General features: G+C 42.5%; 1 protein-coding gene across 22 annotated transcripts in view; it reads right to left on the reverse strand.

The window, feature by feature from the left end:
* TCF7L2 (transcription factor 7 like 2) overlaps positions 1–20639 on the reverse strand; it is a 171891-nt gene that overhangs the window by 2897 nt on the left and 148355 nt on the right. For 5 of the 22 annotated variants that reach the window (XM_033065728.2, XM_033065736.2, XM_033065727.2 and 2 more), the window contains 8 exons: positions 19250–19336; positions 13326–13451; positions 12421–12580; positions 11582–11689; positions 6790–6838; positions 6186–6236; positions 4952–5024; positions 3395–4356 (listed from right to left, as the gene is read on the reverse strand). In XM_033065728.2, the coding sequence (XP_032921619.1) occupies positions 4314–4356; positions 4952–5024; positions 6186–6236; positions 6790–6838; positions 11582–11689; positions 12421–12580; positions 13326–13451; positions 19250–19336 (697 nt within the window). In that variant the 3' untranslated portion in view covers positions 3395–4313. Of the gene's footprint in view, positions 1–3394; positions 4357–4951; positions 5025–6185; positions 6237–6789; positions 6839–11581; positions 11690–12420; positions 12581–13325; positions 13467–15080; positions 15138–19249; positions 19337–20639 lie in introns of those variants that run through there. The other 17 variants (XM_033065721.2, XM_033065720.2, XM_033065732.2 and 14 more) reach the window with 13 other exon arrangements.

Raw genomic sequence — 20639 nt, forward strand, 5'->3', positions numbered from 1 at the left:
AAAACAAAACGAACAAACAAAGCAAACAGAAGAAAAAAACAGGAAGAGAACAGGAAAAACAGAGTATGATCCAAAATAACAAGAATAACTGGTTGTATGGCCTGCAGGTTGTGGCTTTAAATCGACTCAGTTTTAGTTTTTGTTTTAGGGGAGAGTGGTAGATTTGGGAAGCTGCTTGTCTGCATTTTGGGGATTTTCCTCTGAGAGGCCATCCATGTAACTCCAGAGTAGGATCCAATTTCAGCAGCTGAAGAGCACGACGACAGGTACAAAGGTGAGGAGCAACATGGATCTTATTTCACACCAGGGAATATGAGTCTCACAAGAGCGCTCATCTTCAAATAAGTGACCCGACAGAGATCTTTTCTCCTCCCTCTGTCCACTGGATAATGTAAAGGAGCAATGAAAACAGATGACAGTTTCACACCATCTCTCTTGCCCAGTATGCGCAAGACAATTCTAGCAGTAGGACAGAAATGAGGCAAACAACCACAGCATCTGACAGAACGATGTCCAGTGGCCAACTTGACCCTAAGCATGCTGGCACTCCAACCCTCCTATCCACAGTCACACTTCCCATGGGAAGTGCTGGAGTGCTGTCACACAGTCCAAGGCACAGGACAAAGCCTGTCTAGAGCAGCTCTGTCACAAGAACTTTGGATGATCAGCTAAGCTGCACAAAGCCACAAACGTGGGAGGAGGTTGCTCTCCTCTCCAGTGGATTCATCATCCCGGCTCCACAACTCCATCGGAGGGAGCGCCTGAGTGTGGCACAGCAGCTGAGTGTCACTGGGGACATTCCCCACTCCAGGAGGTGCCCCAGTTCCCCTGCTGGTCGCCAGTGTTCTCCCCTATGCATGGCATTTCACTAGGTTAAACCAAGCTCTGCCCTGGAGGCAATGAGGACAGATGCTTCTCATCTGCAAAGGAGATCAAACTAGCTTGATCCTGGAATTAAAACTATCATCTCCCATAGCCAGGAAGGAAACAAAAACCCCAGTACCCCATCTTTCACCAGCTCCAGTGAGGAACCAGTGCTGTGACATCCCTTCCTCCAGAGACTCAGGTCTGCTCTCAGATTCTGCTCCATGTGCCACATGGCAAGGTAAGGGGTTAGGGCTATTAGAGTTTTAACCACGTTAGCCTGCAGATCAATACATGCTGAAAACTAAAGACAACCATGCAACTTAAATGTTAAAAAGAAAGAAAGAAAGATAGAAGACAGCAAGTGAAGGCTGTAAACCATGCTTTATTAGAGCAACGTTAAAAGACAGGAAAAAAATTAATTTGGTGGGCTCAAAACAGACCTTGTTAATTCTTCTACCATCAACAAACAACACTGGAGATCTCTGGCTCTTGGCTAAGGACAGTTTGCTGTTTTCTCTCCCCTCTCCTCTCTCACCACTTCCTACTTCAGCTGTGCAGCACTACCAAAACCACAATTCCTGTTTGGACCTTCTGTACAGCTCCAGTGGCAAAGCAGAACAGTTAAGCTCCACAAAGCACATCAATATTACTTGTATGGAAAGATGGGCTCTTACAATCTGGACACTGCAGGACTCCCTCTCCATCCCCAAATTAAAATTGCTGCAATCAGAAACTCAAGCTCTGCCTGCCTCATTGATGGGGATCCAAAAGTCCTTTAACTGGACCTCTGAACCTATAGGGCAGTGAATTATTTAACTGGAGGAAGTTTAAATCCAGTATACCAGGATTTAAAATTTATTTTTAAATATTATTTAAGTTCTGTGGCCTGAAAGAGCTCCCATGGTAAAGCAGCCTTAAGCCATGTTAACCTGACTTGCCACTGCAGAGTTAACAACCTTTTAAAAACCAAATCCATTGCTCTGCTATCTGAAGTAATTTTCCTTTGACTAGGATTAAAGGAGCATATTGCTTCTTTTGCTAAACTCTTTAACAGTGTGGCCACTTGCAGTCTGAAAAAAATATTTACTTAAATCATGATGGCTCAAGGGGAGAGACATTTCTGCAATCTGTGCCAATCGCACCATGGTTACCTGTGGTCATGTACCTGTCAGGGTTAAGTGGGACAAAAGGTCCAGAGGGAAAACCCCCAAACCACAGAAACCTAATTTTAGCAGATGTGAAGACCCCCAGGCAGCTCTGGTGAGGGGGAATAAGTAAAAATCTAAACTTATTGTGCCTCAGTTTTGTTCTCCTTAAGGCTGGAACAAAAATACTACATATCCTCCCTCAGAAGCACTAATGAGGATTATTCACTTGTGTATTGCTCTGAAAGTGTTAACTTGCTACATCAGTAGGGCAAACACCAACAGACCTGACCCCACTTGTGCTGCCCTTGAAACTAACCCTGGAACAGCACCAGGAAACCTGAAATACTGCAATTGCCATGACTGAAAGCCACAGAAGATTGAAGAGTTTATTCAGTTGCTGTGGGCAAAGATGTCTCACTTTTCACCACAAACTGCTCATCTTTAGCCCCTACCTAAGGTGTGCTACGAAATGCTACCATGCTAGCAAATGCAATGTTATAATGGTTAGGACCAGAACTAGGAGAGAAATGCTCTAATACCTAGTGGTAAAATGCCTCCATGCATTAAAAAACAAAACAAGAAACCAAAACGAAAAGAAAAGCAGCTGACTCTGAATCAGGAAGTCCAAAACTATCAGCTATACCGCTGCAGTTGGTCCTGCTGCACTGAAAACTCTTCTGACCAAAATCTGGTGTAAGTTAAGAGAGGGTTTATGCTTCACATGTAACCTAAGCACTGTACAGACCAAATAAAAAGTTTCCTTGCTGATAAAATGGAGTTTGAGAAGTATGTTGCTTACTTAAGCAGCCAGGAAAAGATAAAGCAACACAAACATGATGTGCCCCCAGTTCTGGTACTTGGCATGCAGAGCCTGACATGCTTCACATACTCTATCTCTAGACTACACAAATATCTGCTGATAGTGTGCAGCAAAGTAACCACAGAATAGAAGCTAACTAAACACAGCACTGCAGTCCTTGGCGAGCATGAGACTCCTGACACACTGAAGTAGCTACTCAGCTCTTCTGCACTGAACCCTTCTCCCTCTAAGCACTAAGAAGCTGCTGCTTTCCCAGCTTGTTAAACACATGTCCTGGCACTGATAGCTAAGCCCCGACACCCATGCCTCAAATGGGACAACACACAACCTGCAGAAGGCATTTCTGGTGCCTCCTCTGGTACACTGACACACACCACCACCCTCAATCCGTGTTTCCTCGACACTAAGCACAGACAAGACTGCGTGCATACACAAAATACGATGGACGTCTGATCTACATTCTAAATGAGATGGAGCACATGGGACTGGCATGAGTTAAAGGGGAAAATGTGGGAGAGGAATCACTACACACAGAGTGTGGTTTGGGTTGAAATACCTACCATCATAATATTCCAAATTCAAAGACTGCTTGTATCAGAATAAAGAAACAACAAATTTAACCAAATGCGATCATATAAGGAAAAAGGAATGAGAAAAGAACTACTCGGTATCCCTCCACCAAGAAAGAAGTACGTACTGAGTTACACATGGAATTAAACTCCAGTAGAACATGGGCTGCCGGAATTTGGGCTCTCTGATGCCTTTCATCGCCTTTTAATGCTGGAAACTGTGCTACTAAAGTTGTAATTAGTTTTGTCTAGAGCTCAGACATTTACAGCTCACTTGTTGGGATAAAATTTAAGAAAAAAATTTTTTTGGTATTAGAAAAAAAATATTTCAGGTAATTTAAAAAATTGTATCTACATAAACCTTACTGAGGCATAGAAGCCAACAGGTAGCAGTTTAATTTTTCAGATAACACCAAAAGTACAAGCTGTAAACACTGGCTTTTACATCTCTAATAGTGAGAAAAAAAACTAGTGCTGCAGATCCCAAGAACCTGTTTAAAAAGCCTTTGCAGGCATGGGACATAGACCCAAATGAAAGACAAAATACAACTGTCCAGCTAAACATTAATTTTGCTGGAAAAATTAATGGACAATCTGGAAAAAATAACCAAAAAAAAGCCAAAAAAATTGCCAGCTTTAAGGACTTTGAGTTTTCTTGTTCCCAGTTCTACCACCAGGGAGAGGTTATTGGTAAAGAAAGAGAGAAAATGGCATTAAATTAGCAAGAAATTCCAAGATCAAAGATTATTAGCAATTGATGCTGTGGGAGAGAGAAAGGTGGGGAGTGGGGAAAAAAGATTAAAAAAATAAAATCACACAAATGCACTAAGAGGACAGATTGCTTTTATTTCCCCAAAGGCCTGATGGGTAGTTTTATACCTGCATGGTTTGCACCATAAACTCTGTCGGTCAAGCCCGAACAATGCCCGACACTTCTTTGGAGTATTTGCATCTGTTAGCATAAGGTAAACACAAAAAATACAACACAATGGTGGATAGAGCTCATTTGGTCTGCGTCATCTTAGCTACAGCTACGTTCAGCTTTCAGTCACCTCCGCTTTATTTGGTAATCTCCCCTCGTACCAAGGGCAGGAAGGAAAACAGGACTGTCACAATGAGCCAAAGGGAAACAAAAAAAAAAAATCTCCGACACAGCCACGAGCCTGTGTGGTGTCGGTACCGCACTCAGTGCCGCGTTATCAAGGGCTTGGGGAGCGACTTTCCTTGGGTGGAGGCTTGGAAGGCAGGAGCGTGGTTGAGCCACGGATCAGATGGGCTTAAGGTTGATGCTGTTTTACAGTGGGGTTTTGGCTAGCAGCAGCAAAGAGGAAGGCAAAAAAAAAACCAAAACAACCAACCAACAAAATAAAAAAAAAAAAAGCAAAACCCTTTCAGAGAGACGATTACTGATGGCAGTGTCCCACTCCCTTGTGTCTTCTAGATCACAACACAGAGCTACAAAGCAACAAGGCAGGAAAAAAAAGGGGAAAGTACCAAATAAACCAGCTGCAAATCAGCCATAGCGAGTCTGGGAAAACTATACACACCTGCAGGGGCCGCACCAGTTATTCTGTTGATCAAGGCCAAAGCGCGCTCGGCATTTCTTAGGAGCGCTCAGGTCTGAATGAGTTCAAGAAAAGCGAGCAGAAAAGGGAGAGAGGAAAAAAAGAAAAGGGGAGAGGGGGGAGTGAGAGAGAGAGAGAGAGAGAGAGGAGGAGAGAAAAGGGGAGAAAAAAGAGAAAGGTAAAAATAAGGAAAAAATAAAAATAAAAAAGGGAATAAAAATCAATGTCCTCGTTATTAATTGCAAATATTGACTTTTGATTTAAAGTTAAAAAAAAAAGTGATAATTACATTTTTATTCAACTTGAGATTAGCTGTTGCAATTAAAGCTGCAGTATCCCTTTATAAAGGACTGTTTCTTTCCCTTTTAAGAGAGCAGGTAGAGGAAAGTCTTTGTGGTTGGTCTAGCAGGATGTTTCAGGCAAGATTGATTTGGGCTGGGTGTTTTTATTCTTTTTTTTTTTTTTAAGAGGGGGGGAAAAGGAAGAAAAGAAGCTGAGTATGGAAGTTAGATCCTGAACATGCTTTTTTCTTCAACTCAGATACAAAATAAGAGGAAAAAAAAAACAAAGAAAAAAAAAAGAAATTATATCTCCTGGGATAATGCAGCTTTTGGAATAACATTCAATTTACTTGTTTTCATTAATTTGTGTTTAAAAGAATGGATAAGAATAAGCAGGTTGCGGAATGAGTATGTTAGTATCAGCCAGAAAATAAAACGTAAAGCATGGCAAGGTGCTGAGTTAGTACAGCTAGTGAATTGCAATGAATAAGCTTGAGCAGAAAGGAAAAAAAAAAGATCCAAAACTAAAATAATAATAAAAAAATGCGTGTGCATGCTAATGTGAGAAGACTTAGTGGGAGCCATGAAAAATGCCATTAGATTAAGGAGGTTCATTACTGACTTGCTTCCATTCTTTATCAGTCTCTTTAAAGAAATACTGCATATTCAATTTGCACAGTTAGTACAACTCTTGCGTTATTTTTACTGTATTACTGTTTTAATAGCAACTGTTACAAAAACAAAAAACAAAATTAAAAAATACTATCAAACATAATAGATATAAAGATATATAGATAATAAATACTATCAAAACGTGTGGATGGTAATTTTTTCTTAATGTCATAAGTGTTTAATGTTAAAATCTATAATGGCAGGAAAAAAAATTAAAAAGCAGTTTATAAACTATTTTAAATGACTCAAAATGACGTTAGCACCTGTAATCGGAGGAAGTGAAAGGCAAGGATTTAGGAAACATTCGCTGTGTTCTGAAAAAAAAGAACAAATTATACAAAGGCTTCAAAAAAACTAAGTTAGGGCTTCTTCAAGATCGACTATGAGATTGCCTATGCAGTATTTCTAATTTCCTATATAGAATGGCAAACCTCCTTAATTTAAGATGGGTGCGATTTACCACTGTAAGGCATGCATCAGGACATCCAGGGCCAGCCCAAGTGAGCAGCACACGCACACGGCCACGCACACACGCACGGGGATGCGCGCAGGACGCGGACGGCGGGACGAACGGTGGCACAGGCACTACAGCCACGGCTCTGCGGCCACAGGCTCGGCAGCTACAGGACAGACTCGGCTACAGCCACACGAGGAGGCTCTGACATGCAATGGCTGGGTTACTAGTTTTAGAAGGGCGGTAACGCGTGAATAATTGGAGTGCATTTAAAAAAAAAAAAAGCTGTCTAGCATAGGGACTGGCTCCCCTGAGGCCAGGAGATCTGTGCCCACCTCCCCCATACCTACAAGGGTCACACCAGGACTGCCAAGCTTCCACTAAGCAAGAGGTTTTGACTTATTTTTACTTACCATTGGTCTCTCCTGGCTGCTTATCCCTTTTCCTCTTCTTCTTCTTTCCCTGCAGAAAACATACACAGACGAGAAGGATTAAAACAAAACCCCAAACAAGTGTCCTTGTAAGAGGGCACCGAGTAACGAGGCTGTGGCTGGAGCAGGAAGCACCCAAGGGGGGACACCGAAGTGTGACACTGGCTGAATCCCAGTGCAGGAAACTTTGGGGGCCCCAGGGAGATGCTGCACCCCAGGATTGCCACTGCCTGCCCACCCTGTGACTTTTCAAACGGCCTCACTGCAGCCCCCCCAGTGCTAACACCCATCAAGGCCAGGGCAGCTGGGGTGGGGGCAGAAGGACCTGCAAGATGCTACTTTTGAGCTAAGATCATCATGAAACCAAGAACATTGACATGTGTATGCTCCTGCATGCAGAAGTTTCAAGAATCACTTGTGGTCAAGTATTGGTGGGGCAGGAAGGGGAAGGAGAGGGAGGTAAGAGAGGGGAGAGTGAAGTCAGACTGAGCCCCTGGAGCTCCCCACCACCAAAACCCAAGCACTCAAGCAGACAAGGAAGCTCACAGTAACGAGCAGTTTAACCTGCAGTTTTATAGTTCCACTGACAACCCAGGAAGCAATGCCAGGACAAGAAAAAAAAAATAGCCAAGACCCTTCCCACATTTTGTTCTATCACAAGGAAACAACTAGTAATATTTTGCTGAATTCTATCCGTTTCCCAAACACTCTACCACAAGATGATCAAATTTGTTACAGTTTTTTACTGGAGGGAGAAGACCCCATTCTGTTTCCCTCCAACAGTGTGGGAGAGGACAACTGCGAGTCCAGCTTCTGTGGAAACACAGTAATTGCTTTCCAATAGAAAAAATATGAAGTAATAAGCATAGCTCAAAAGAGAAAAGCTATTTTTCCAAGAAAACTCCTCTAACACTGAGGTAAAGGGGTTTGCAGACTAGTACAACAAGGCCAGTGTAGGCAACAGAGTAATTTCATTTTCACACCTCCCCAGATGGTAAAAGCAAAAACTTTTGTGCCAGCAATGCCAGCTGTGAACAGCACAAGAATTCCTGGCTTTTGAAGACATGGTAGCAAGTGCAGCTGGTGAGAAGACCTCAGAGCAGCAGTCCCTTGTGGTGAAGGAGCAACAAACATATCTTGGAAGAAGGAATCCCACAGAACTTTTGAAGGGTTGGATATATCTGGGAAAGCCAAGAGGTTCTCCCACACAATGGGCATCTTTCTCACTAGATGGATTCCAGATACATGGTCCAGATGGGTTTCAGCATGGCACATCCATATTTGAGATGCTCCCTAGGATAGGTTTTCTGGAATGTATTAGTAAAAAATTCCCCCAACATGAATATAGGACACTGATTCATTGTTGTCCTGTTTTTCCTCCACAAAGCTGGCCTTGTGGCATGGGGTTTCTGCACTCATCCCCCCTTGCTTGCTCAGGGTTGTAAACTGCCATCCTGTTGTCCAGGCTGGTCCAGGTTTATGAGATCCTTCTGGAGATGGAAAAAGCTGTGTGCTCTGTCCATCCCAAAGGAACTTCAAACGACATGCACATAATCCTGCAGCCTGGATGCTGATGACAAATAATATCTGACAGCTCTGAGGTAATTTTTTGGGATATGGAAGCTGTCAATTGCTAGAGCAGCAGCCATCAGTCTAACATGACAGGCAGACAAGGCAGACAAGCTCTGCTCCTAAAGCTCCCTGAGAATTGAATAGGGAAAACCAAGGTATCTTGAAATCCACATATCACATAAAGATGGAAGAGGCTCAGACTTTGCTCCATCTATATTGATCTAGATTGACTGTAACTCTGTGAAAATCAGTGAACTTTTTTTCAGCTTTCAACAGTGTAACCAAAAGCAGACAACTGCCTCAAGATTATAAACCCAATTTTTATTTAATCTCAAGGTGACCACTAGCATAATTAACAGACTGCCTCTATGGCAAATTTGCTTCATTTTTGCAGTACATTTGGAAATTCAAGGGTACTATTTCAATTTGAGACCTTATAACTTCTTCACTTGAGGGCCAGCCAGAACCAAGGTCAGGAGTGACCTGCCTTTCACAAGCCCTTCAAGTCAGGTATTAAAGTACTGTAATGTCTTTAGGGAGCAATCTGTTAAAAACAGCTGATCTACAGGAATGTCAGCCAGGAACCAGGAATTTCTTGTTCTTTTTCAACACAAGCTTTTAAAACTCTTCCTAATGAAGAATGGAAAGTGGTCACATCAGCTTCTTTACTCCCTTTTCAAAAAGGAAACAGGGAGAAGAATAATCTGGTTTGCTTGTTCAATTCTGGGCTACATGAGGAGATTAGACTATGTAGCTAAATTAATATATGGACTAAAGGAAAGAACTGTGGTAGCAGTTTTTCAAATGCTCTGCTAAAGACACCATTTTTTCTTTGCCTAAGATTGTTCTCCCAAGACTTGAACAGATTGCAACATTTCCTATATAAATTCTTACGTTGCAAGTAAATATGGATGCAAACACCTGCGAACCATTTTGGCAGCTCCCTCTCCGGAGCCAAACCAACATGGGATTTGATATATCTGCAGAGCTCTTGGGTACTAATTTTCTAGACAAGCAGTGGGTGAGGTGACTGGACCCTTACACACTTCTAAGTCCAGCACTCAGCACTGCCAAACATCTTACATTAGATCTCAGGAAGAGCCAACGTGCCTTGTGACACCAACGAGCCACGAGGCTGAAACTGCGTTTCCTGAATGGACTGGTCCTGTCTCTGAGGACTTGGGCTATAACTGGCCTTATCCTTGAGCCTGATGTGAGGTGCTTAACAATTTAACCACTTCAAGCAGCCCAAAGTCACTCCCCTGCTAGATGTGTGAAAGGCTCGAGACCCTACAAACGGCTGAGGGAGGAGGAGCACTCAGGAGAGCTGTGAATGGACCAGGAGAGGAGACATAAATAAATCTTGCAGATGATGCGAAGGTACCACGCTCTCCTCAGGCAGGAAGGTTCCCCCTGAAGGTCACTTGGGGGTACAGCATCAAGCCGCTGGGAAAGCACCGGCTTTCTCATCCTGTCCTTTTTAGCTTGAGAAGAAAGGGTTTCTCAGTGTTCACACAGTGAGGACAAAAGTAAAAGGTCCTAAACACTGAGGCTTTGTACATGCCCATCTGTCAGTGGCACAGTCACTGTGCAGAATGAGCATTCCTGAAACCTCAGTCGAGCCTACACTGCCTTTTGAACACCCAAGACGATACTGCACAGTGCTGAGGAACTACCTGGAGCCTATGGTCTGACAGCCTCAGGCCTGGCTGAGCTGAAAAGGCAAGGAAAATGTGCTAAGCAGGAGCTGTGCCTCATCAGGATTAAAAAGGTCTCCTCTGAGGAGCATAGAATCAAGAATATTCTGAACTGGAAGGACAATTGAGGATGCACAGGTATACCTGTGGTGACCAAGGAGGGAGAGCTGAGCCCAGTGGAAAGAAAAGATGATCAAGAAAACAGAAGGATTTGAAAAAATGTCCTTAAGTACATATTGCTAAATAAGTGAGTTTGTGTATTCTCCAACACTGAAACAGCAGAAGAGTGTAAAGAGGTGCTGCTGCTTCTCCTGGCTTCACTGCAGACTCTGAACTGGCTTCCTCCCACCCACACATATAAAAATGTAGCTTCACAGAGGCAAGTATTGTCATATACAGCAAAATAGAATATTTATGGTAAAACAGGCAGTTATGATGATGAGGATGGAAAAGACAGACTTCAACAAACTGTAATGTGTAACTCTACACAAAACTGGCATAAATCTTAGAGCTGTTGGTCCCCAAACCCACAGGGAAGTGTGACTAGAAGGCAGAGAACAGGGTTTATTACAGTTAGAGACCTTGAAAGTTTTAGGTGATTTTTATTTAACTTAAAAAAAGTCAAGATGCTGCTATAATCCTATTAAAAAGGGTTTAGAGCTCTCACCAATCCACAAATCTGTCAAGAATTTATGGGCTTAGGCTTGCAAACACTTATTACCATCTGCACTGCTTACTCTTCATGGAAGGAGCTATTTAGTACTAGGGGTTATAAAGCTGCCCTTATGCTTTTTAATAGACAAGAAATTTCTACTACTTTTAGCTCAAAAACATATACTTTGTGAAAAGTGTAGGGAGGAATCAATTTTAACAACAATCCATTCATTGATCATGAATTCCAATACACTTTTTAAAAAATGAGGAGGGTAGGGAGGGAAAAAAAGGTAATATGGGCATGAAGAAGAAAACATAAACAAAATACACAACTGTAGAGCATGGACTAATTCATTTAACCCCATTTGAGAGTAAAACTTTCAAATATATAATGCTTTTGGTTTTGCCAGTCCTTCTCTGAAGCTATGAAAAGTCATTCTTCCACTTTACACTGCACTCTCACACAGATAAGCACAAGACATTAATTTTTTAGCTCTTTTGGTGGTGAGGAGCCATACTAGTGGGATTTTAAATTTTGTTTTAAAAAATGAAATTCAAAATGACCAGCAAGCCAAACAGCATTTCCAGATGCTGGTAAGAATGAAGGAAAGACTTTTTTTCACAGAGCTCTACTGTTATCCTCAAATTCTAACCCCATACTAGTCCCAGCCAGGAAGCCTCTTCCAAGTGAAGGGCTGGGAATTACCCCCAGTAGATTTGGTATCACCAAGGGAAGCGCCTGTTGCTGTTACCAGACTGGGGTCCCGGGGTTTGCACCTGGTTCAGCAGGTCACATTGACATTTCTACAAGCTCTACTACTAAGAAAGTTTCCAGCTACATAGGAACCTACATAGTTATCCCGTGCAGACCAGCCTGGGTACAGCTGCATGTGAAGCTGTCGCTCCTTTCTTGCTAGTTCATAGTATTTCGCTTGCTCTTCTCTGGATAACGCGTGCCACTGGGGTGGAGAAAAGACAAAAAGACAAAATAAAAAGCACTAGTGGTTGGGTGGGGATTTTTTAAGCACGTTAACAGCAAAGTGTGTTATTTATACATATAAATACAATTAAAATCGATTTTCATAAAAAAGAGAGAAAAACAGATGATCTGGCATGTTGACATTCGTATTTTATTTACAACTCCAGATTGTAACTGTAGCTAAATCAACTGAACCACAGCTAATCATTTACATGCACTCAACCCCTTTGTCTCCTGTTGAGAGAGGAGAATTAAGAAATCTAAACAAAAACAGACAGCAGGGGAGATGGTCCAGAAGCTGAACCACTTGTCCTGAGCCAGAACTCAGTCACAGCTTTGGAGGTGGTCTCCCCTCCTGGCACTCCCTCCCCTCTTCTAGCTCTCACAGGTGTTGATACTGGTACTGTACTCAACGTTTTTCCATTTCTCATTTATTTTTCTGCCTATCTTAGGTCAAAATAAAAATCTAAGACTTTCTTCAAGCAGTCATGGAAATGATACTGAAACAACACTGTTACTAATTAATTCCTCCTCTTCCCCATGAACCACCCCACCATCAAGAAGTGCCTGTGAAAACTAAAAAACAAACCAAGACCTTTGCTTTAGCAATTTCCCAATCCATTTTCACAACAGCAGAAAAACACAGGGATTCAGAAGGTGTGAATCCTACCGAGTTTCAGGCCCTGCTTGTGCTTGTCCCTCGTTACCTACCCTTCGACCGAGGATTTGGTTGATGGCTGCGCTCTCTTTCAATGTGCATTCTGCTACAACTTTTGCTCTCATTTCCTTCATATACAACATAAATGCATTAAGAGGTTTCTTTATGTGTGGCTTCTTTTTCTCTTCTTCTTTTTTGGAGTCCTGATGTTTTCTGAAGAGTAAAGATACAACAGACAGAGACCTCACAGTGAGAACCCCTTGTGAGTTTATTAAATTAATCCCCTCAATCTCTCTAAGCATTAATCCTCAGCAATCTCTGGGAAGAGGACCAGAAGGTTCTCTAGAGCCTTCACCCTGGCTGCTGTGTGGAAACCGTCCTAAGAGCATTACAAGAAAACTCACCTCATGTTTATGCAACACCACCAAGTACCCTCTGAGCCCCTACAAGAACCTTGGAAAGACATGGGCTCCAGAAAAATGGGCTCACAGGGAGAGCTTGAGCATGACAGTAGTGGAAATAATTGCACCCCATTATCAATGGGCTCTCACCAGTAGAGACCTAAACTTGATACCAGCTCTCTGCAGCTTTAAAGAAGCCATTTATGCTTAGTTTTTTGTCTCCTGTGGGGCATCTGTTATCTCAAGGCTTCAAACTAGGCACTGAGTAATAGAGAAACTGGTCAAGAAACTTGAATCTTGATCAAGAAAAGTCCAGTTCCTCATTGAAACAGGTGAAATAAGTAACACTTTCCTATGTCATAGAATGACTCAAAGATTGCTACCATCATTTTGACACACTTGGGCAGCTAAACAATGTTCAAATTAATTATAACAGTAAAGAAAAAGAAAAAATGGAAAAAATATTTTGCAGCGAAAACATCACAAATCCAAGCCTTTTTACAAGCCCCACATGCTTTGAGAATCCCAAACTGAAGACAGGGGAAGCAACAACTTACGAGCTGTGGAGTGAGCCGACGTCGCTCTGGGAAGATTCCTGTTTGACTGTTGGTGTGACTATGGCCGGATGAGGAATTCCAGTTGTGTGTAAACTATGGTGTGGCGGGACCATGTGTGGAGGAAACCTAGAGGAGAGAAAGCTGTGTAAATCGTCAGAATAAAAATGAATGAATGGGGAGGGATGTGTACACACATTAAAAAAAAAAAAGCCAAAAAACAACTGGCATATAGCAAGCACATGACAGCTAGACAAAGCATATGAAAGCTGGCAGCATTAATTAGCAATAAATTAAACATAATGACTCTTCTAATGTCATTAAAGCCAATCTTCCCCTTCATTATCATTACTGACACGAGACATCATGATTTTTAACATCTTTAACAAAAGGCGAATTCAACTGGATGAACTTATATGAAGGTGGAATTTCAGCTACCTGAAATAAAATCCACCAGTCCATTTCTTTGCTAAGAATTTATGTGTGGCAGCCAAGAAATCAATTTTTATAGTTTTGCATCATGTTGCGAATTTAGGATGACATCTTTTATTCTATATTGACAGCAAAATAAAATATTAATGCCAACACATTCTAGATGCATTTTTGATAATACTTATAGACGTCTCATTAGCTACATTTTGTTGATGGAGCTAAAGAAAATATTTATATGTGTCTAATAAATCTCTGAGTCGCATTGCTTTAACAGAAGGTGGAAGATTGTGGAGTTTTTGATCCATTAAAGTAACCTAGAAAGGCTTTAACAGTCCAGCCTTTCTAAAGAGAAAAAAATGTTGTCAGCTTTATGGTTTATGGTCATACACATGGACAGATCCCAATCCTGCAAGTGGACTCAGAAGGATATGCAATCCTTCTGCATGAATCTAATTGCTTGGTCGGGATCACAGCATAAACATGGCACAATCATTTAGATTTCTCACATTTTAACATAAATGAACAAACTTCTCAAAAGCAGGATTGACTTATATCATTGTTTCTCAACAGTCTCAGAAAGGTTTTGCAGTGAATAAGGAGAGCACAGCATGACTGACTGCCTTTCCCTTAGAAAATTCCCACTGTAGTCAACAGGTTTCCAGGGAATGGGTTCTAGCCTAAAATTATTTCAGAAGTAACTTTCCTCAAAAAGCAAAAATTAAAGTGATCAGGCAAAGGCTTTTCTCACTGCAAATCTCCACTCTCATCCAAGATTTTGAACAATCTGATCCAAGTAAAATAACCCAAGATTATGGAACACTTAATGAGATAAATAATTTTTCTTTTATCATTAGTATACGATGATTTTTTTTCTATCCAAGAGGATTTAAAAGGGGTGATATACCATGGATACCACTGTGTATAAGCATCAGAAATATAATGGAGTTATCTTTTTCTCCCTCCTCTTACAAATTCCAATACTGAGCTTAACAATCGCATCCCCTGTGACTGCCTAGACATTCTCTACATTCACAAGTGACACAGAAGTACTTTCATGAACAAGAGCACTGTCCACTCCAAGCTCTGAGGATCTTTTGTCTATCAGCTGGTAGTACTCAGGGTGATTAGACAGAACTATTTTGTCTTTGAAGGCAGCGGTGGGAAGAGCAAGGACTGACAGGGAGAATGTGAAATTGTTCAAGTTGTAGAGAATTGCAGTTCTTCATGAACAAAGCCATGGAGAGAAGGGAGGCAGGAAGGTGGGATGGCAAGGAAAGAGGAGAATGGGCAGCAAAATGGTCATTCCTACTTCTGCTAAAGACTCACGGACACAAATCTCCAAGTGGGTTGTCCAAGTGCCTTCCCACTCTCTGACAAAAGTAGCTGGGAGAGAAGCACACATTTGAGGAAATGCTTTGGTTCACGGTAGGTCAGAACAGAAGACAATGTTGAGGCTGCAAAGGAGACTGGCATCCTTGTCCCAGTTCTGTCACAGAACTGCTCACCATCAGCAAGACACAAACTGGGCCTTTGTATTATTTTTTTCTGTTCTCTCTCTACTTCCATGTGCATGTATTTTGATTGGACATATCTAAAATTTGTTTGTGCCTGGACCTTCAGACACAGTACAATGCAAATAAAAACTGGCAGTATGAAGTGGATTTTTTCAAAAAATAACTAACAAACATGAGCAAAAATAAAAACGGTGGCAAAAAACTGACCTTGCTGAAGGCAGTCTAAGCACAGTCATAAAAGGCTGAGACACATCCTATCAAGTGACTGTACTGGGCAACACCCAGTGTTTCAGAGAGGGCTATGCTGCTGGGGCTGGCTAGACCAGAGACAAGGGGACAGTGAAGGATGAGGATGGAGATGAAAAGCCTTCCTTCAGAGAGCAGGCAGGAAGAGCTGTGCTGGTCTGACACGAGGGCTCAGTGTGAAGTGCAGTGGACATGTACCAGCAGGGAGAAAATCTGAGTGCAGAGCACAGCATGTACATGTTGTATGAAGGCCTGAAGGATGACAAAGCCTCCACTGACCTCAACTAGGATATTTTACTCACTGGGCTCTAAACTCCAGACAGCAGCCTTCATCAGCAGGCAGCTGCAGCTCAGTGGTTATTTTCAGGGTTGCAGTTTCCATGAAGTGCCGTGTTCATAACCAACGACCATTCACTTTTTCATACTCAATCTGTCCAATTCACAAGGCTGCCTATTGGACTTACACACCCCTTCCTATGTTTAGGGCTATAAAAACATGCTCCAGAACCCAAAGTTGCTCTCACAATCCCATGGACTTCCACGGGTGGAATGAAGGTTCAACCCAAAGTCTGAGTGCCTGCTCATTGTAGACAGCCACTCACATGGCAATATGAGCAGGGGAAGAGTGTTAATTTTTAACTTCCTGGCTACACTCCAACTTCAGTAATTACATTCAGCAAAAGTGAATTTCCCCTGAAATTTCAATTACAGAAGGTATTTTCCACTGCCACCACTTAACTGCTGTGCGGTGTTTGTCTGGTGTAATTCTGCTAAATTATTTCCTGATTTCCTCTCCCAGCAGTTGTTTTTTCATAGTGGGTCCACTGTTTGCCCATCACTCAGTTAGCCCTGTCTCATTTTACCTTAAAGGCATATTACAGAGGGGTAATGAAGGCTCAAGAGATGTGACAGGCATGATACAAGCATGCAACGTGAGTGTGGCAAGGCTACAAGCAGCAACAAAGAGTTGTAAACAGTTAAAACAACCAGAAGACACTACCTTGATAGACTAAACCATTCATGAAAAATCACTATTAGTCACCCATTAACCTTTTACAAACTATTCATAAGCACATTCTAACTAATGAACAGTAATTACTAAGCTTAGGGAACTAAAGGCTGGGAAGCTCTATAGGCTCCAAAGATCTATACCATAATGCCGGCAAAGATGGGGACTACTTTTAAAGGAAGGCTCTGGAAAACTGTGGATGGAGGGGTGAGGATTGAGGTCTGTGCTAACTTCAGTGCTGGGGCACAGCCAGCCCAACAAAGGCAAAGTTTGCAGCAGGGGCTTGTAGCAGGGCCCTGCAGGGCTATTGCCCAGGGCCAGCAGTGATACCATGTCTGGAGGCCAGCATGGGCACAGCCAGGGATCTCCTGACCACACTGGACACCTGGACAGAGCTGTCCCACTGCTGAGCCCAGCCTGACCAGGGAAAACACATAAAACCATGTATGAGAGCACAGCTTGCCCAGAGGCTGTTCCCATCTACAGGAAACCAGAGAAGTTTCTGGGCTGAAACAAAGGGTAAACACCATAAATCTATTTATCCTCCTGCACATGTGCCTGAGCATGTGCGCACTACAGGCTTCTGTCAGAGACAAAAAGAAAGGCTCCCTGTGTATGTGCACACCCCTCACCTTCGCCTAAGACATTCACCAGATTTTTTTTTCTCTAGACAAGTATTCCATGAATTGCAATAAACACCCTAAAAATTCTAAGCAGCTCATTATACACCACTGTCTCCTTTTATGGCTCCAAGCCAGAATATAATGATGAGTCTTAACTTGTTAAGGACAACTAATTTTTTGTTCCTGGCTGTCTCAGGGGCTTCTCTCTTACTCACTCTCACTTTACTTCACTGTTGACATGTTTCTGTTAACTGGATGTCATCTGCCTGCCTTGATTTTATGCACAAGCAGTGGGATGCATTTTTCTGTGCAACAATTCTGCTTTGAGTTGCATTAGATTTGTCATTATTCTCTCATTTTCCCCTTGCACTTGTAACATTTCATCTATTCCTGCCTTATTTTTTGAGCCACGGTGCACCCACATTATGGTTTATACATGATCTTGCTCCCTTTGAAGCCGGCAGATTTCAGAGCCAGCCCTCGTCAGGAGAAGTGCCTGCTACCAATTTAGCAGGCTGAGGGCCCCGAGCTCCAACAACTCAATCTAAAGGGGGTCACAGGGTGGCACAAGCGAGTGTCAGCAAGTGCTGTTTAATTGCCAATCTAGGCTTCTCCATGGTGTTTAAAGTATAATGACCCATCACTTAATTCTGAGAAGTCCTGGCCCTGCTGCTGAATGGAATGAATATCAAAGGATGTGCTAGAACAGGGCAAGGAGCCTACATTTCCTATAACTGCCATAAGTATAATAGACCTCTACTTCTGTCGTCCCATTACCACAATAATGTATTTAATTTGCTGTGTACTCTTTTTAACTAGATACCTTTCATAAAGTCTATCTTGGGAATATAGCCCCCCCTCCCTGCTTCCATATCTCCCCCTTCCCTCAAATGACTAGCCTCTCTAATAATAATTAAACTAAATCAAGCTCTACTTTGCCTCACACCATGCCTGCAAGCCTTTTATAGATATTAAAAAAGATTAAATAGGGGGAGGGAATCATTGTTTAAATTTGCAGATATCTCCCCAGCCTAGTATCTTTTTTCTCTGCTGGAACTATACTTTTTTTTAAAAGTTGGTTTTCCAGTTGTCTATTTGCTGGACTAGCATTTTAATTTAAATTTTTAGTTTTTTGTTTACTTACCTAAAGCACACACTACACTGTTCTCCCACCCATTCATTCATGAGCCCTAGGTACAAATTTCCACTTCTCAACGAGCTTCCCCCCAGCCCTCACCAGTCTTTTCCTCCTTAGATCATCTATGCACCAACCTTCACATATTAAACTGCAGAGATGGAGAGGAAGGGACAGAGCAGGGAAGAGACGTGGAACCTTGCTATGTAATGCATGCTAATTTAATTATGTGCCATCATCAAAATGGATTAGCTGTTTCAGCCCATCAGGAAAGCCTAAACTTCCACCGATTTAATTAACCAGGCTGAAAATCAGATGAACAGAAAATAAAACTATCATTAGGAGCAATTACTGATTACTTAAACATAGTGCTGCCAACCAGTTTGTAAATAAAACTAGCAGCCCCTGGAAAATTAGATGGAATTAATTGGAGGTAGGGAGGGGGAGAAATACATACTTCTAAAGCTTTTGAGGGTCAGGCAGGCCCTTTCATGTTGACTATCAGTGTTTGGAGCTTTGGGAGGGAAAACACAGCACAATAACCTTCCTCCCAACTCTGCTGAAGAGCAGTCCTCCTCCCTCCTGAGCCTTCCCTCCCGCACACACAGCGCTGCTCTGGCTGATGGCCACCGAGAGAGCAAAGGCTACCACGACTTCTCATCCTTGCTCTTTCAACATTACATTCTCCCAGCTCTTTCATTTAGCTTGGCTTTTAAAGGTGCCTTCTCACTCCTCCATCTCTCCCTGTAAAACAAATTCTTGAGGCCCAATGGCAGCATCAGGACACCGCCTTCCCCTCACATGGGAAGGTAGCTCTCGCCCTCTCCTCCACCCCACGAAAAAGCTAAGGATGGATGTTTAACTGAAGTGCTTTCAGAAATCTGCTGCCTAGATGAAATGCTCTCCTCCAGAGGGTGGGAGGAGGAGCTACATTTGTTCTTGATTTAGGACCTCAGATTTGAACTCACCTTGACATGGAAGCATTGACGGTCAGAGCTGTTGGGTAAGGGTGGCGGAAACCCCCTGTCGTGATTGGGTACACTGGCTGACCTTGCCTGGCAAAAAAGAAGGGAAAGAGAGAATGAGAGAAAGGAAAAAAGGGGCTTTAAAAAAAAAAAAAAGAACAACAAAAAACTTCTCGCTGCACAGTAAGCTTTATTCTCATTTGATCAGAACAAAAATCTTGGGGATTGTACAGCAAGGATCAAAGGAAAGAAACACAGAACAATTTGAATGCCATAAATCTGATAGGAATGGCTAATTAAATTTTATAACCTCTGCTTATGTCAATAGAGACCCTCTCCCCAAGCTGAAACTAGGTGTTTTGTTGTAATAATTAAAGGCGAAGTCTCGCTTGCTTTAATGGAGCCATCACACTAATTGAGGGCTACACATCCAAAGGAAAACAATAATGAATGTAAATTTATACCAAAATAAAGTACAGTGAATCAAAGGACTTCAGTTGCGCTTTGGGCCTCTTTCGGTATTTAGATCTCGGTGAGAAAACATTAAATTAACAGAGCTTAATTTGTAGCCTTTTGTCAGATTAACAAGTGTTGACAAGAGTTACCGGGGGAGAGTCCCCAAGAAGTATTGTGGGTAACCAATAGACAATCACACCTCATTACAATAATTAAAAAATACAGCAACATGCAAAACAGCATCCTCATGAAAGACACACAACTTTTTCTGATGGAGGTTTGTCTGTGCTGGCTAGCTCGTTTCATCTGTCCTTCAAATACATCATCTGACTGGGCAGGATGCTTTTGGGGCGGCTACTATGCCAGGAACATGCAGGCCAGTGGAGGATAGATGGGTTGGGAAGTCGATGGTGAAGCACAAGTGGCAAGGAGAGGGGAAATGAAAATCTTGGGTTACTTCTGTGAAGTTGGCCATGCTACTCTCCTAGAGCAAAAGTCAATGTGATGGTGTCACCTCTCAACAAAAATCACTGGGAAAAGCTGTAAGAGCTGGGGGTGGACAAGCACACCATGGTGTTGACTTGTTCTGAAGCAGCAGGGATGACCAAGTCGTCCAGACACAGAGGTGGCCATTAGCACCTGTCTGGTGAAACTGGTCACACGTGGCATCATTCAAATGCTTTGGTATGAGGCCCAAGGAGGACAAACCTGTGTCTGCACAATACAGACACACAGATGAGCGATGGGGTACAGGTCAGGGACAGCGAGGAGCTTCTTCACTGTGCCCTCATGTCTTTCATGACTTTTGGAACTAGCTGAGTGTATTTGTTTTAAATGTTGAGGCTGTTGCTGTGCAGCCTTGAGCTGAGGAGCTCACATGAAGTCTGCAATTGTTCAGGGGTGCCCTTTGGAAAAGGTAAATCACCACAAACGGGGA

This window comes from Catharus ustulatus, chromosome 8 (assembly GCF_009819885.2).
Source record: "Catharus ustulatus isolate bCatUst1 chromosome 8, bCatUst1.pri.v2, whole genome shotgun sequence".
Taxonomy (NCBI): domain Eukaryota; kingdom Metazoa; phylum Chordata; class Aves; order Passeriformes; family Turdidae; genus Catharus; species Catharus ustulatus.